This window comes from Sus scrofa, chromosome 2, assembly GCF_000003025.6.
Source record: "Sus scrofa isolate TJ Tabasco breed Duroc chromosome 2, Sscrofa11.1, whole genome shotgun sequence".
NCBI classification, from domain to species: Eukaryota; Metazoa; Chordata; class Mammalia; order Artiodactyla; family Suidae; genus Sus; species Sus scrofa.
Window position 1 is genome coordinate 81060841 of NC_010444.4, and position 16309 is coordinate 81077149.

At 59.8% G+C, this 16309-nt stretch overlaps 1 protein-coding gene across 2 annotated transcripts in view; it reads right to left on the reverse strand.

The window, feature by feature from the left end:
* Nucleotides 256–16309, reverse strand: part of UNC5A (unc-5 netrin receptor A) — a 65096-nt gene continuing 49042 nt past the window's right edge. The window contains exons 2-16 of one of the 2 annotated variants that reach the window (XM_021084415.1): nucleotides 15983–16216; nucleotides 10404–10547; nucleotides 10061–10164; nucleotides 9625–9805; nucleotides 8800–8967; nucleotides 8074–8238; nucleotides 6874–7062; nucleotides 6464–6766; nucleotides 3744–3831; nucleotides 3328–3496; nucleotides 2952–3185; nucleotides 2688–2837; nucleotides 2437–2601; nucleotides 1364–1542; nucleotides 256–1144 (exon numbers count right to left, since the gene is read on the reverse strand). In XM_021084415.1, the coding sequence (XP_020940074.1) occupies nucleotides 979–1144; nucleotides 1364–1542; nucleotides 2437–2601; nucleotides 2688–2837; nucleotides 2952–3185; nucleotides 3328–3496; nucleotides 3744–3831; nucleotides 6464–6766; nucleotides 6874–7062; nucleotides 8074–8238; nucleotides 8800–8967; nucleotides 9625–9805; nucleotides 10061–10164; nucleotides 10404–10547; nucleotides 15983–16216 (2639 nt within the window). In that variant the 3' untranslated portion in view covers nucleotides 256–978. The remainder of the gene's footprint in view (nucleotides 1145–1363; nucleotides 1543–2436; nucleotides 2602–2687; nucleotides 2838–2951; nucleotides 3186–3327; nucleotides 3497–3743; nucleotides 3832–6463; nucleotides 6767–6873; nucleotides 7063–8073; nucleotides 8239–8799; nucleotides 8968–9624; nucleotides 9806–10060; nucleotides 10165–10403; nucleotides 10548–15982; nucleotides 16217–16309) is intronic. The other variant, XM_021084416.1, reaches the window with a different exon arrangement.

Here is a 16309-nt window from a genome sequence, read left to right on the forward strand (position 1 = left end):
TAAAATCCCTACGCGCCCCTGCGGCCGGGCAAGGCTGTGTACATAAGGCCAAGTGTAAGTGCACGAATGCACTTAAGACAGAGTCAGGGCACAAGCTTCACACAACAGGCCCCTGCATGGGGGCACCGGCCAGCCCCAGAAATGGGCATGCCATGGCACGCACACTCGCCATTGTCCAGCCCGGGACTCCCGTTGCATATTCACACGCCTGGTAGGGCTCCTCGTGGCTGGGGGCAGGGGGAGGATCGGGGAGGAGCCGTTGGGTGTCCCTGGGTGGGTGGGAGGAGGGCAGCATGTGAGAGGCAGATGTGGACCGACACCAGGTGTGGACCGACACCAGGCGTGAGAGACGTGAGCGGCCTCCAGGTGTACAGCATGAGATGCATGTGTGGGGGGATATGTGTGACAGGAGCACACGGGACATGCGTGGGCACAGGCCCGTGTGGTGGTCGTGTGCCTGAATCCAGGGGCCGCCTCCCCGTTCAGCTGTGGCCCTTGGTCCCACAGGCTTGGAACCGGGCCCCTCAGATGTGCCCCTACCCAGCAGGCACAGAAATGTTTGCATAAGGTCCGGCTCAGGCAGGAGCTCCGGGGGCCGCGTCCCAAGCCCATCGTGTGCGAACATGCCTGTGTGTATGCGGCCCCCTGGCTGGGGCAGGAGGAGAGGTAGCATCACACGCGCATACACACACACAGAGGGGCTGGGCCCCGCCCGGGCTCCAGGCACTGTCCACCCTGGGTCCTGGGGGCCAGGGCAGAGTTGGAGCAGGTGGCAGTGCCAGCCTGGCCAGGCAGGCCATGGAGGGAAGGGAGTGCGGGCAGGGTCTGAAGGGCCAGAGTTGGGGGACAGCATCCCCCAGGAGGAGGCCTGTCCACACAGCTCTCCCCGGTGTAGGGGAAGGGCCTTGTCTGGCTTCTGCCTGTCCCTGGCGGGTGCCAAAGCTGGTGAGAGTGTAGGCGTTGTGGGCCTCGCTGGCCTCAGCACTCGGCCTCCGATACCGTGAAGAGGCCAGCATCTGGCTGGCCCAGTCCGGCCACTGCTGCAGCCAGTTGGCTGAGGTTGCCGTTGGGGAAGTGCCGTGCCTCCCACAGGTTGAGGATCATGGCTGTGGGGCTGGGCTTGGAGGCAAAGAAGCTGAGATGGCTGTGAAAGAGAGGGGAGCCCGTCAGTGGCCTGGCTTCACCCTCCTAGATCACCCAAGGGCAGGGCCTTCCCTCAGCCAGGCACAATGGACGCCCGGGCTGTTGGTGGATGGGGCACAGACCCTACGTGTATCCTGCCCACCCACCTGCGCCCCATCCTACCACCCAGGCCTGACTGCAGGCAGCCTTCACAGCCCCTCCCAACCCATCTCTCACCCACCTGTCCAGGTGGAGTTTCTGGGCCAGAGTCCGCCAATCGGCACCCCGGCTACAGGGTGGGTCGAGGCTGGTAATGATCTTTTGCCGAATGAGGAAGGGGATCTTGAAGGCACTGGGGCCCACTAGGGCTGGGACCCCCCCTTCACTCTCCAGGGCCAGCAGCTCAGCAAATCTCGTGTCCTGCGGGCAGGGAGAGGTGGAAGTGTCTGTTAGAACTTGCCCAGCCCAGCCCACTGCCACCTTCCACTGGGGGAGTGCTCGGACCATCCCAGGGCATGGAGACAGCATGGACACTGGTGCTTCCTGGGCGCTCCCTTGCACCAGGACCCTGCTCACTGGAGTGTGGAGGTGGAGTGACTTGCCCACAGTCACAGAGCCAGTGAGCAGAGGAGCCTTCTGACCTTATTCTCCTTCCCTCTGCCATCTCTCCTCCCCATGTCACCTCTTCCGGCCTCTGCTGGCTGGCACAGCTCTGCCCATCACTCAGAACTCACTGCTCTCCTCCCTTGCCTCTGTTCTCTGTACTTAGTTAGCTCATTACTGCCTCTTTTCCCTTTTTTTTTTTTTTTTTTGGTATTTTTTAGGGCTACACCCATGGCATATGGAAGTTCCCAGTGTAGGGGTCAAATCAAAGCTACAGCTGTTGGCCTACGCCACAGCCACTCTGCAACCTACACCACAGCTCATGGCAACCCTGACCCAGTGAGTGAAGCCAAGGATCGAACCTGCATCCTCGCAGATACTAGTCAGATTCATTTCTGCTGCACCACAACGGAACTCTTGCCTAACTCTTACTCATCTTTCTAGACCCAGTAAAGTCAGTCCCTCCTCAGGGAAGCTCTTTGGGGCCCCCAGGCTGGTTCCATCCCCCCTTCCTGCTGCTCCCACATCCTCCTCAACCCCCTCCCCCCCAAGTCCAACAGCATCTGTCTGCATCCATCTACATGTGCATCTGCACCTCCCTCCCTGAGGCTTGGAGGAAGCTGCCGAGCTTCTGTAGCAGGTGGGCTTGCTGGCAGGATAGGCCCAGTGGGAGAGCATGTTGCGATGGTGCCGACACCCCCTCTTGCCCACCTTGGTGATGTTGAAGCTGATGTTGAAGCTCTGCCCATCGCCCTCCACCTGCCACACCCACACCTTGCAGGCCAGGTCGCTGGTGCTGGGGCTGACGCGCTCCAAGGTGAAGGTGCAGTGCAGGTACTGCTGCGTGCCGTTCCAGATATGATAAAAGGGGATCTCCTGGGGGTGAGGGTTGCAGAGAGGCGGGGTCAGACATGCCTAGCGACAGGTGTGCCCAGCTCCAGGAACCTTGACTGCCTCCTCACCTGGTAGCTGACGAGGAGCTTGCTCTTCCACAGGGAGCTGGGCACGTCGTGGATGGAGAGGCGCAGGTTGTGATAACTGTCCTTGAAGTGCAGGACGCGGGGCTCCTGGATCAACTGTCCTCCCAGCTGCTTCTCCAGCTGTACCACCTCCTGCAGGGCCCCAGGTGTCAGCCAGGCCTGGAGCCAGGAGGGCCCTTCTCTACTGCCCCCTCCCAGGGCCAGGGGTGGGGGCCCCAGTGCCAGGAAGATGGGGGCGGGTGGTACCTTGAGTGCATCGTGGGTGTCATGTAGGCAGTAGACTCGGATATTGTACTCGAGGGAGGTGCAGGCCACGGGGGCAAATAGGAGCACCTTGAGGCGCTTGGCTGCGGCCACACTGAGGGCCTCTCCTACCAGGGCGAAGCGGCCCAGCTGCTCCGTGAAGATGTAGCAGGCGCCGGCCTCCAGTTGGCAGTAGTAGAGGTGGGAGGGTGCCTCCTCGCCCAGGTGCAGCACGTCCTGTGGGCAGGGCCAATGGGTCAGCCACCTGCAGCTCTGAGGAGCAGCCTGAGACTGCAGGGGATGGGGGTGGGGTGTGGCTCAAGGGCCAGGCGAGATGCCAGCCCGGCTAGGGCTCAGGGTGGGGAGGTGTGGGGCTCACCTCCCAGCTGCCCTCGCAGGACTGCTTTTTGAGGCGCAGGCTCCAGCTCTCGGGACTAGGCTCCCCGCAGTGGTCCATGGCAAGGATGACTGGCCGGGTGAGCAGCACTCCGGGGGGCCCACAGCTAACGATGGGACTCAGCAGGGTCTGACAGCCAGCTAGGGGCAACCTCAAGTGGGGAAATACAGGTGGGAAGGGAAAGATGTCAGTGGCCCATCCTGTAGCCGGCTCCTAGCAGGACAGCAGACCCTGGGGTTGGGGGCTGCAGAGCTGGGTGGAGCTTAGGAGCCCCGCTTCCCCTGCCCTCCCTCTGGCCAGGCCAGACCAAGCCCAACAGTGGGTGGGCAGGGGTGTCATGGTGACAGCAGGCAGGGGCAGGACCCTCCCCATCCCAGCAGCAGGGCCCACACCCACACCTCACGTCCTCTGGCCTGTGCAGCGTGAGGTAGATCTCATAGATCTTTCCTCGGGGTATGGCGTCTGGGGGGATGAGGAGGCTGATACCTGCGAAAGAGTGGGAGGAGAGCTGGGGCTTACCAGGGTTGCAAAGACACCAAACACCCAACTCTGCCAGCCCCCTCCCTGAGCCTCCCTCTGAAGACAGACTGGTGCCAGCCTGGTCTGGGAATAGAGGTGCCACTGGAACTGCCAGCCCAGCCAACCACCCACACGGGCATGAAGTTGAGTCACGGTAACCCCAAGAAATGGCTGAGGGAACTCAGGTGGGAAATGCAGGGCTAGTCGGCCCGGGCACAGAAAACCTAGGAACCCCTGGGTGTGCTGGTCTACCTTCCCCACCACCCACTTAAAACATTCCCTACCTCCAGGACAGAGTTCAGCTCCTCGTCCTAACATTTAAGACCCTTGGCCTCTAAGCCTAACCCGTGCTGTGTACTTGGCTGTTCTGGAGCCACTGCCCTACCTGTGCCTCTGAGTGCTCCACCATCCGGGCCTGCTCAAGCTCCTCCCCTCTCCTCAGCATGGCCACCTCTGGGTGACTTTGCTCCCTGCTTGGGCAGCATCCCCCGTACCCTCATGCAGGTGGGGCTGGGACCTTTAACATTTCTGCCCACTTTGGTAGTCCTCCCTGGTCTGGGTGCCACTGCACACACATCCCCCATGTGGCTGATTCACCTTTTTCCCAGTGTCTTGCAGGGGCAGCATCAGAAAGCATCTGCCGAGGAAGACATGGTTGCAGGGGAGAGGCAGGGGGCACGACATAGCAAGGACATGGGCTGGGGAATTACTCTGCAGATAGCAAGGAATGGTCCTACTCCAACTTTCTGCCCTTTTAGGACAGGGAACCCCTACATCAGGAGGAGCCTCAGAGGCTCATGACAGGGAGAGGGGAAGAAATTCTATGACTATCCCACCAAGTCCAAAAGCGTGTGTTTTGCAGAGTGGGCAACTCTAAGATAAGGTAGCTGGAATACCACTACTTCCCAGCAACTGAAGCCCAGAGAGAGGTGGCATATTTACAGCTACTGCTCCCCTCACTAGCCTGTGCTGTTTCCTGGTACTGGCAGCCAGCGTTGTTGACGGTCCCAGTGATGCATGCGTGAATGCTCTCTGTGGCAGAGGTACACTCACTCGAATACTCATTCAATGAACGCTGATGCTGAGTACCCAGGAAGATGGGGGAAAACCATGAGCCCTGCTCTCATGAAGTGCTCAGCCTGCAGGGAGACAGGTAAGTGGACAAAGGATGCTGGATGCTGGGGGAGAGCAGGGAGGACCACAGCCCACCCGGCCACCCACTCTGCTGGGGGAGTGAAGGCCGACGGTCATTGAGCACTCACTGCACACCTGCCCATTTCTGAGAGCTTGACATGGACCGTCTCACCTCATCACCCTAGCAGCCCCATAAGGAGGGCAAGAGTCAGAGAGAGGGAGAGCTGCTAGGCCCGAAGAAGTAGCAGTTAAGCCAGTGGATGGAGGCAGAGACTATGTATGTAAAGGGCAGCCCAGTTTATTTGGGCTCATGAGAACCCACTGTAGCTGCCACATGCAGGAGAAGCATGCATGGGAGGGGAGGCCACTGCAGCTGCCAGAAGGGGTCCTTGTGGTTTTGTCATGTCAGCTTTGAGGGGAAAAGTGGCAGCCCTAGAAAGGGACATGATCAAGTCTGGCTTCAGTGAGTGAATGCTTGGAGCCATGGCCCAGAGACGAGAGGTAGGTGTGGTGGCCTGGGCCACGAGTGGCAGTGGGAGAGACCATTTGAGAAAGAATGATGGGATTAGTGGGGGAATGAGGCTGGTGTGGAGGTGAGGGGGGGAAAGTGAAGAAGAGCAGGAGGTCAAGGTGACCCCCAGTTTCTGTGTTGAGCAACTCGACTGTGCTGTTCCCGAGGTAGGAAAACCGGGAAGGAGGAAATTCTGGGGGAGGGTGGGAGACGGTGCTGTTTTAGGCACAGGGAATCTGAGGTGCTGCGAGACATCCAGATGGAGCTGCCCAGGCGGCAGCTGGGTGTACAATTCTCCACCCAGGAGAACTGCGGCTGGAGAAGGAGTGGGAGTGATGTGCACAGACATGGCGATTAAAGCCATGGAGTGGGTGAGATGGCCTGAGGAGAGGGTACCACAAAGAAGCTCTGAGGAACATCTACATTTAGGGAGGGGGCACCAGGAACAGCTGAAGAGGGACAGGAAAGTCAAGTTCCCTAAACCAAGAGAATAGGGAATTTCAGAGTGGGAGTGGGCAGCCACACCAGAGGCTGTGGCACTTTCTCAAAAGAGGATCATGCAAAGGGCCTGTGGATTCTCTTATGAAGGTGTCCCTGAGCCCCTATGCAGGTGTTTTTTTCCTCTATCATCTCTTCACTGGTTCCTCAGCTCCCTGGGACCCAAGGCCCAGCACACACAGGCTGGCTGGCTGTATAAGTGAATGGACTGTAGTCTTTGTGTCCTTGGGCAACAAAGGAAGACAGCTCTAGTCACGGCCTCAGTGCGGCCCCCCTGCTAGCCACTTCTGGATCCCCTCCAAAACTCTACCCTCTTTCCTTGCTGGGCTGGCTCAGCCCTTGGGGTGAGGCTGAGAGGCACAAGAGAATACCCAGGCTGTCCCATCTCTTCCAGGAGGGGGAGAGGCTAGCCTTGGCTCTTAGAGCTCCCGGGGGGCACTCTGGGGTCCTTCCCACCTGTATTAGGGATCATCAGCCGGCCCCCGAGGAAGTTGAAGGTCCCATAGGCCATGTTGCTGGTGCCGCGGGGCAGGGAGCGGAAGTAGTTCTGGGTGGAGAGGCGGGAGACGAAGTCCTCAGCCTCGGAGGTGGGTGAGCTGTGGTGCAGCGTGTGGCGGCCACCACCCAGCGGGCTGAGCAGATGCCCGTTGGTGAGCTGGAACTTGGGGCTGGGCCCATCCTGCCGGGGACACAGACTGCCCTGGTAGGTGGTGGTTGTGGTGCTGAGGTCGGGCTGGATGGTGAGCAGATGGGGATTGTCTGCGAGGATCAAGACAGACTCAGAGAGTGGCACGGCAGGGCAGCCCCATTTGGGTAGCCCTTGGCATGGGGGCCCAACACACGTGCTTGGGACAGGGACACCCCACCTGCTTTGCTGGGCTTGATGCTAACAGGCTGGAAGCCTGAGGTGAGGATGGACGAGTCGGCCACGTCTGAGTCCAGTCCCTCCTTCTTGCGGCAATACACGAGAATGAGGACAAGCAGCAGCAGGAGGAGGCACACAGCCACGGCTATGAGGCCCACATAGAGGGCCACGTCCTCCGGGCCGGAAGCAGCTGTGGAAGAGAGCATGGCCTTGGGAGGGGCAGAGTGTAGGAGGCCGGGAAGGAGAGGTCAGCAGAGGACGAGGCCTCTGCTCCTTGGGCATTAGCACTGGGTGGGTGGGGGGCAGCAGATGCTGGCAGCAGGGAGCATGGACTTGGCACATGTGCATGCCAGCTCTGCTTCTGCCACCACCTTGCTATGTCACTCTGAGCAAACTGCATCCCTCATGGGCTCGATCTGGGCTGAAGTTGCTGCTGATGGAGAATGGGGGAGGGGGGAGAGCCACTTCCCTAGGTGGCCTGGAGCCAGGCTGCTAGACTGACCCAGCTCTTCTGGGGCTGAGGGTGAGCCCCTAGGAGCCCCAAAGCAGGGGATCTGCTTTCTGGGGGATGGGAGTCTGCCAATCTGGTTCCTGGTCAATCCCTGGGCCAAGAGCAGGGGTGTTAGGGTTCTTCTCCTTGTCTGTGTCCCCCAGGCCTGGGGCAGAGCTGAGGAGAGAGTGATTGACTGCCTGAAGGAAGCTATATTGATTTTAGAAGGGCTTTGCATAATGGAAGAAATGTCCATCAGAAAAGAACTGACACAGATAATTAGGTTTTTAATTGAAAGAATGGGGGAGGGTGCATTTTAGAGAAAAAAAAAAAAACACAGCAGAGATCTTTAACTGTTAGTTATGGCCTTGTAATTAATAGGCCTCACAAGCCCAGTGTCCCCACAGGACTCGTGTGCACTTGGGAGACTGGGCCGAAGTGAAACTGCAGGAGAGGACAGGGTGGGGTCTGGGCATCCCAGGGCTCGGGTGTACAGAGTAAATCTCCAAATGTGTACCTGTTTCAGGGCAGGTGTGGGAGGTACTGGGGGGGGGGGCAACATGTTGGGTGTGTTAGGGATGGGGGAGGGGTCTCCTGAGGGTCCTGAGGTATCCTGTAGCAGGGGACTGCCTCTCTCAGCCGCTACCTCCCTGGGACAGGGCAGGGTCAGTTCTGGCAAATCAAGAGGAATTCTGGGTGGAGAGGACTCACTGTGCACGCAGAGGTCGCTGGTACAATTGCGGGTGTCCAGGTCGGCGCCGTGGCACTCCTCGCCTCCATTGCGGGGCGCTGGGTCAGAGCACTCGCGGCTCCGCCAGTGGGTGCAGTCAAGCCCACAGGCCGACCACTTGCTCCACGGGCTCCAGCTGCCATCCACTAGACGCAAGACAGACACAGACAAAGAGGAGGTGGCATGGTCAGCCCAGGAAGCCAGCCCAGGCTGACCTCTGGTGTGGCCCTGCTGGGTCTGGACCTGGTGCAATGCCAGGCCTGGGGCCAAGCCTGCCAGTCGGCAAGCCCTCTGGTGTCCAGCGGCCCTGGATGACGCATGCTAATGACAGGAGGCACGATGACGCTGGGCCTGCTTGGCTCTCCCCACACTGGGGGCCATCCTGGCCCCAGGGCAGTGCGGGCATTTGGTCGCACGATGACCCTATGACCCCAGGCACAGGCACTTCTGCAGCCCCAGGTTGGGCCCTGCCCACAGTGACTGTCCCTGTCCTGGCTGTACCTCAGATCCTGTGACTCAGCCCCTCTGCCGAGGCTGAGCCTGAACACAGACAGAGCCCTGCCTCTAATCACACTGAACCCCATCCTGGCTTCAGACTGAGCCTGGCCCTGCATGTGGGCGGACGGGTGGGATGGAGCCATGGGGAGCAGGCTGGTGGGCACGATGGAGCGGTGAAGAGCGATGCGGGAGGCGGCGGCCACTGGTACCTGGGCACAGGGTGGCGCAGGCTGTTTTCTGGACATTCTGCCCCTCACAGAAGGCACCCCCGTTGAGAGGCGCCGGGTTGGTGCAGCTCCGGCTCCTTTTCTGCCAGCCGCGCCCACAGCTGGCGCTGCAGACGGACCACTCGGTCCACGTCGACCACCCACCGTTCACTGGCCGGACAGAGAAGGACTGGGGTCAGGGAGCGGGGGGCTTCCTCAGACACATTGGTCCAGGGGCTGGGCAGGAGGGCAGGGGGGCTGTGAGCTGGAAGTGGGCAGCTGTACTGCAAGAGAAGCCCTGGAAGGGAAGCTGTGATCGTGCCCACTGCCCCCAAGGCCTAGCATCATCTGCTCCACAGTCCCTTCCTCCCTACAGGCACTGCAGGCGCTCAGGGCAGCCAGCCTCAGCTGAAGCTCCCATGCTCCTCCAACCCAGCCCCGGGCTTTCCTCCCTCTGTTTGCTCCTGGGGGTGCCCGGGACACTCTACTTCCCACCCTGGGGACACACAAGCACAGGCTGTGGTCTGTTGCTTTCCCAGCCTCCAATCCTGTCCATCCATCTCCTTCTGCACAAAGCCCCCTGCCCATGAATAAGCCAAGGGATGGTCCAGCCACAGACAACCACCGGCCTGCCCCACACCTCTGCCCAGATGTGGCCCTTGGCTCCCCGACAGCCACAGCAAGCCTCTCCCTGTCTTTCCCAGTCATGATCTGGCCTGCCTGGTCCTGGCTCTGCAGGGAGCCAGCCACACGTGACCACCCCGAAAGCAACCCCAGTGCCTCTCCTATGCGCAGAGCCCTTCCGCCCCCGCCAGTGCCGGGGCCCACCGTAGACAATGACGGCAGCAGAGGCACTGCGGCGACGAGCCACGATGTTCTTGGCCACGCAGGTGTAGTTGGCTGTGTCGGCCAGGCGGGCCTGTCGCACCACCAGGCTGTGCTCCCGAGTGATGTACACATTGGGGTCCAGGGACGGGTCCACCAGGTCCTCGTTCCGGAGCCACTCCACCTGGAGGAGGGAGCCGTGCCACTGCACTAGCTGACTGTGCTGGCCCTGCCCAGAGTGAGAGTGGCCCCTGGGTTGGGGAGGACAGTCAACCTGGAGGGCTTGGCAGGCAGGACCCAAGACCTGGGAGCATTTTGCCCACCTGTGGGGTGGCACTGGAGCCCCTCTCACCTCTGCTGGGGGGATGCCCTACGGCAGGCGGGACCCAAGACCTGGGAGCACTGCCCACCTGTGGGGTGGCATTGGAGCCCCTCTTACCTCTGCTGGGGGGATGCCCTCTGGCGGGCGGCAGGGCAGCACGATGCCCTGCTCCAGGGACACCTCCTTGGCCAGCGGCTCCTGCTCAAAGTTCTTGCGCAAATCTGGGGGAAGAACAAGAGTGTCCTCCAGCTGGAGTGGCTTGCGCTGGGTCAGCCTGGCTGATGCTGTCCCCTGATCCCACAGGGGCACTGCTACCTGGCAGGAGGAAGAGCCAAGTGCCCAGGGGACATGCAAGTGGCTGGGCAGCGTCCACAGGCACTCCCTCCACCCATCAAGGCAGGACCTGAGGATTTCTGACCTCCTCCCCCCGTGACACCCGAGGGCCAAGCCGTGGACTCACAGGCAATGCGGATGTACGCCTTCTGACTCTTGGTGGTGCCTGAGGAGCTCCATGCCACACACTGGCACCAGTACTCCTCCAGCCCAAACACCTTCTCCACCTGCTGCCTAGAGACATTGATGCGGACCTCCATGGCAGGCAGTCCTGAGGGCAGAGGGGCGGGTAGCAGGGGCTGGGGCCATGCCTAGCCCCCAGGCCTGGCCTTCAGTCCCTTCTGCATCCCTGCATCCCCCACAGCCATTCCCTCTGCTCTGTAGGAGAGCAGAGCGCCTGGGGGCAACTCTCAGTCCAAACCCAGGGGGCGTCCTTTCACAGCTCCTGAAGGTCAAGAGTGGGTCCTTAGCACTTCCATTCATTATACTTTGTTAACCAAAGCCTATCTCCCTAGAGTCACTTACACAAATGTCACTAAAGCAGCTTCCTGTGGTTTCAGAGACAAGAGCACAGAGGAGATTCGGGCAACAGAGGCTGGCCTGTGGGGTCCCCAGGCAAAGGGGACGGGGCAGACAGGCCAGCCCTGGGCCTTTGCGAATTAACAAAAAAAGGAAGAAAAAGGGTAGGAGGGAATCTGACTCACCTCCTGGGGTTAGTAGGTAGATCCTGATGTGTGATAATATAATAACTGCTATTAAGAGGATAATTACAGTGATTATGTAGTATGATAATAGACCCCTGGGGCTTAGCAGGGGTTTCCCACATGCTGGCTCATCTTCTTCGATTTGCTTCCCATAGAAGTATTGCTCCCATTCCATAGATGAGGAAACAGAGGCTCAGAGAGGCAGTGACTTGTGACAGGCGCCCCGGGGCTATCTGCTGAGTCCTAAGTACGCTCAGAGTGAATCCAAGCTGCTTTCAGGGTTCACCAGAGGGGGGCGCTGGGGTGCCCATTCCACAGGGAGAAACCATCTGGGAGGGTGAGGGGACAGCCCACAGAGGGGAAGCTGACCTGTGATGGGTATCCGGGACCCTCCCTTCCTTGAATGGCCTGGGGGAACTCCCCTCAAGGATGGACTCAGTCCTGCCAGGCCTGTCGCATGCAGCCCCAGGGAGCAGGTCCTTTGGGAAGGGTTGGGACCCCTGAGGACCCACAAGAGGGAATACCAACCCTCCTCCAGCCCCCTGGCCCTTGGCCAAGACTCGTGTCCCCAGGAGTGAGAAAAGACTGTTTGTTTCCAATTTCTCCTCCTCCTGACCCCAATTTCCCTCGGGTCATTGGCTTATCAGAAAGAGGGAGCGAGGCTGGTGTTTCCATTGTTAACAGAGAAATTCAATTAGGGCTGCATTGCAGGAGGAGCGGTGGCCCAGCTGAGCAGGCAAACCAGGAGGCTGCTTTCTGTCTTAATTCTCTAATGTGTCTCTCCCTGACCCCTGCCCAGACCCCTCCTCAGGAGTCTCTCCAGATCCCAAACTGGTCCCCCAGATTTTTCTATCACTCACCCCTGCCCTCCACAAGTGCTTCTCACAGGAGGGGCTTCACTTCTGGCTGAGGTCACTGCTAACTGGGCTAGATCCTCCCTTCTGGGCACGGCCTGCCCCATTCCCTGTGTTCAGGGGGTGGGGAGGGTGGGACACGGGCTGAGAAGTGAGGAGGGGTCCCTCACAGGGTCTCTGTATAGGAGACAGGCTCTGGGCACCAGCTACCTGTCAAGCACATGGAGTCTTGCGGCATCTGAGAAGGAGCCATGGACATACTAGGGGGTGGAGTCGGGGTCTTCTGGGGTTAGTGGTGGGAGACTTCCAGAACATTCCAAACTGGGCACTTTTGCTCTCTTGGGTGGACAGGTCTGTGGATGGACTGCTCCGTCCCCCATGGCGGCAGCGGTGGGGGTGCACACACGCCACCCAGGCAGTTCAGCTTGGGGAGAAAGGCACTAAATTTAAGTGCTATTTCTTTCTCCCTGTCTCCTCCCCACCTCTATCCTGCCACCTCCTCATCTTCTTGCTGCCATGAATGGAGGTCAAATCTGTCCATAAGGTCTAGATCCAGGCAGCGCCCTTGAGCCCCCAAGCTCTGGGAGGTGGGGAGACCCAGACCCCGCCCTGCCAGTCCTTGAAGTGAGGGGCTGTGCCCTCCTGCTGCAGGTCACTGAGCAGCCTGGCTCCTGGGAGCAGTTTCTGGGCACGGCTGTGTCTGCACCTGCCTGGTGGATGTAAGCAGACGCCAGCCTCGGGGAGGGATGGACAGAAGGAGGGGGCCCCTGGGAGTATGTCGGGTATGCGGGCATGTGAACACTGTGGGCATGCGGGGAGGCCCTGGTGTGGGTGTGCTGAGTATCTCTGGGAGGTGGAGGGGCTCTGAGGCCGAGCGTGGGTCTTAGGGTCTCACCTTCTCGCCAAACTGCTTCTAATTACCAGCCAGCTGGTTTAACACACAATAATTAACACTCCCACACCAGACCCCAAAGCTTAGTTTCACAAATTTCCTGCTTTTACAGTATTAGTGGGTTTGGGTTCAAGAGTTTTCCCTCTCCTCTGGCCTTTAGATGGGGAAGTGGGGCACATGGAGAGAGATGGGGTGCTCACTCCTGGGGTGTCCACCCAGACATTCCTACCCCTGCATGGCAATGGGTAGGGCTATAGGTCTGGGCTGACCTCCGACTCTGCCATGCCTGCCTGACCACTGAGCATTCCTGGGTCTGTGTGTTGCACGGCGGTGCCACCCATGGCCTGGGCATCTGTCTGTGGGTAAACAAGGAAAGCCTATCTCTTTCCTTCAAAGCACTCAGTGGTTTTGGGTTGAGAAATCAATAAGATCAATGAAAATTCAGATGTGCTATCCATACGAGACTGAGGTTGGGTGCTCAGAGCAGGAAAGGATCCTGGTGGCCTCGGGTGGGACGTGTCCCCATGAGCTCTGCTCTCTGCCTAGCTTGAAGGCAGCAAGGCCAGTGGAGCCTGCTGGAGAATGTGGGCTGAGGGCTGGCCTGGGTCTTGGCCAAGGGAAGCCAGGCCATGAAAGCAGGAGACGAGGTGGGTGTGGGGAGCCTGGAAGGGGAGGCTGGGAGCAGCAGGGGGCTGGCTCGGAGCCTTCCAAGAGGTTCCAGGACAGGCCCTCCAAGCTGTGGGAGGACAGATCTCACGCTTTGGCTCCCTCTTTCTCACTTGTCCATTCCCTGAGGCCCTACCTTAGCAACAGGACTCATCATGCTGTAAAGTGGTGCTGGGCCCTGGCCGTGGGGTAGGGAAAGAGCAAAGGCCTGGAGCTGGGCTCCCACTTCCCCCAACAACCTGCAAGGGGCCCCTCCTCATCCTCATTTTCCAGATGAGGAAACTGAGGCCCAGGAGGGAAGGGTACTTGCCAGGGAGGGCACCCACCCCATCCAGTCCCTCCTGAGGGTAGGTGGGAGGCAGAGCTGGATCACCTGCCTCTAGAGCCTTGGGGGCTAAATTCCTGGCAGCTCACCCAGGCCTGGCACAGAGCAGGTGCTCACTTAACACCAGAGAGAGGCAAGGAAGACAGTGCCAGCAGCAGGCACATGTAAGGCCAGGACAATGCAGGGCTCAACAGCCTGGGTGGGACTCACTAGAGGCTGACCCTTGTAGGGCAGGAAGGTGCAGGGATGTGACTGCTGTGGACCAGAAGGCCTGGTTGGAGCCCTTTGGGGGCCCTGGACGAATCAGAGGCATCTGTGACACAACAGGCTGGTTCTGAGGACTGAATCACACGCAGCCCATACCCAGGGCTCTTCTGCTCACACTGGGGTTATTGGGAGAGCTTCTGAGTTCTCCAGGGCAGGGCCGCCTCCTCCAGAGTCTCCCTCTGCCCAGCGCCAACTTCCTGCAGTGCAAGTGTGGCTGCAGCTTCCTTGTCCTGCTCACCACCCCCTGTGCCCACAGTTTTTATTTTTTTTGGCCACTACGCGGCATATGGAGTTCCCAGGCCAGGGATTACATTCGAGCCGCAGCTGCGACCTATGCCACGGCTGCAGTAACGCCAGATCCTTTAACCCACTGTGCCAGGCCGGGGATCGAACCTGTGTCCTGGTTATGCCAAGATACCACCATCCTACTGTGCCACAGTGGGAACTCCTTCACCTCCACTTCTGCTGCCTCAAACGTGGGCCTCTGGCCAGCCTGCTGTTTCCTGCATTTGACCTTTGGCCCCACAGTCATTCCCTATGGTTTTAAGACTGAAGTTAGATGCTACACCTCTTCCAGGAATCCTTCCTAGGCCATGCAGTCCCTCCCGCCAGGAGCGTGGGCCACTCTCTGGGCCTGTGGTCCCCTGCCTGCCCCTGGCATTAGTGTGGATTGTTCTGGGTGTCCTCAGCTTGTCCCTGTGACTTGGGCCTCATGCCAGTGGCCGTACCTGGCACAGGATCTATGTGCTATGTGTCAGGCTGGCTGAGCCTTGGTGGGAGGGGGCTCAGGACTGAACCTGAGGGCTCATCATGTGAGGGGAGCTCCACAAAAGCATCAAGGCAAAGGGGGAGGAAATGAACTTAACTGGGGTTGTTAGTGAGGAGGGGAGGCTGTGGTAGGCTCTATCAGGCCTGTTCTCAGGGAGCATGGGGACCCAAACTGCAGCTCTGTCCCCAACCCCACTGCTCACCTGCTGCCTAAGGCCGGGGCTGGAGTGGGGAATGAGGTGTCCCACAGGAGGGGCACTTCTTGGGTCTTCCCTCCCCCCACTGGCCTTGAATGTCACCCATAGCTCTGGCCATGTCACTTGGCAGCTTGAAATCTCACAGGACTGTGACCTTACTTCAGAGCTAGACAGGTGGGGCTCCTGGATGACCCCCCCTGGCCCTGCACACACTCCAAACCCTCCCTGCTGAGCCCAGACCCCCAGGCCAGTCCATCTGCCCCTGGGCCTTTGCTCGTGCTATGTCCCTTTCCTGGGGCGCCTGGACGCTGTTTCCCTCTTCTCTACCTTCCCCTCTTCTCTCTCCCATGGCATTGCCATGAGCACCCCATCACATAGGCACCTGCCACAGCCTCCTTGCCTCCTTCATTCACTTGGTAGATGAAGTGCACATGTCACCTCAATGCACCCATTACCTTCCCCAAGGAGCTTCTCTGGGCAGCCAGAGCCCCTGGCACTCCATGAGAGGTCACCCCAATACCCCTTCTCTGAAGGAGGTGAATCCCCAGCTCAGGGAGCAGGTGCTCAGGGAATGCGCAAATGAATAAACGAACAAAGAAAACAATCAGGGAGGGTGATGTCTGTGAGCTCTTCCAGCATCTGGACTCACTCCCTCCCAACCTCCTCTCTCAGTTGGTACCGCTCACCAGGCTGCCCCCAAGGCTGCCTGGGCTCAGATGCAGCGGGGGGGAGGGGGGGGGACCTGCCCCTCCATCCACAGCTCCCTGGGGTGTTTGAAGGGGGGGGGCGATTCCTTCTTACTCCCCCACCAAGTGATCTGGTGAGGGCAGACCTCTGGAGAAGGCCTCGGTATATACCCAGGGAGTCCTAGGTGGGGGGTTCTGCCTCTCCTGGGGACCTGGGGTGCTGCAAATAGAACAGTTACTTTCACCCTGGCCTCGGCTTACAGGCATGCAGCTGGGACAACAGTAGCTGCTCTCAGGGCTCTTTTCTCCTTCGAGGCGCCCCGCCCGGCACCGCAGCCCGGTCTTACCACTGGTCTCGTCGGTGCTGCGCTCAATCACGTGGTCCACCTGGCGCACCCACTCCCCGTTGCACTTGAAGAAGATCTGTGTGGCGGGCAAGGCCTTGCATACCAGCAGCACCGGCTTGTTCTTAACGATGTACACATCCTCCGGCTCCACCAGGAAGTGGGGAAGCAGGTCTGGGTTGGAGCCGGGCACTGGGTTGGGCACGGGGTTGGCCACCGTGGCACTCTGCTGAGCACCTGCAGCAGAAGCAAAGAGGGCGGGTGAGCCAGGGCCTCTGCTGGACTTGCACAGCCCTTCCGGGGCTACTCATTTGTTCGGATGCCGAGGTT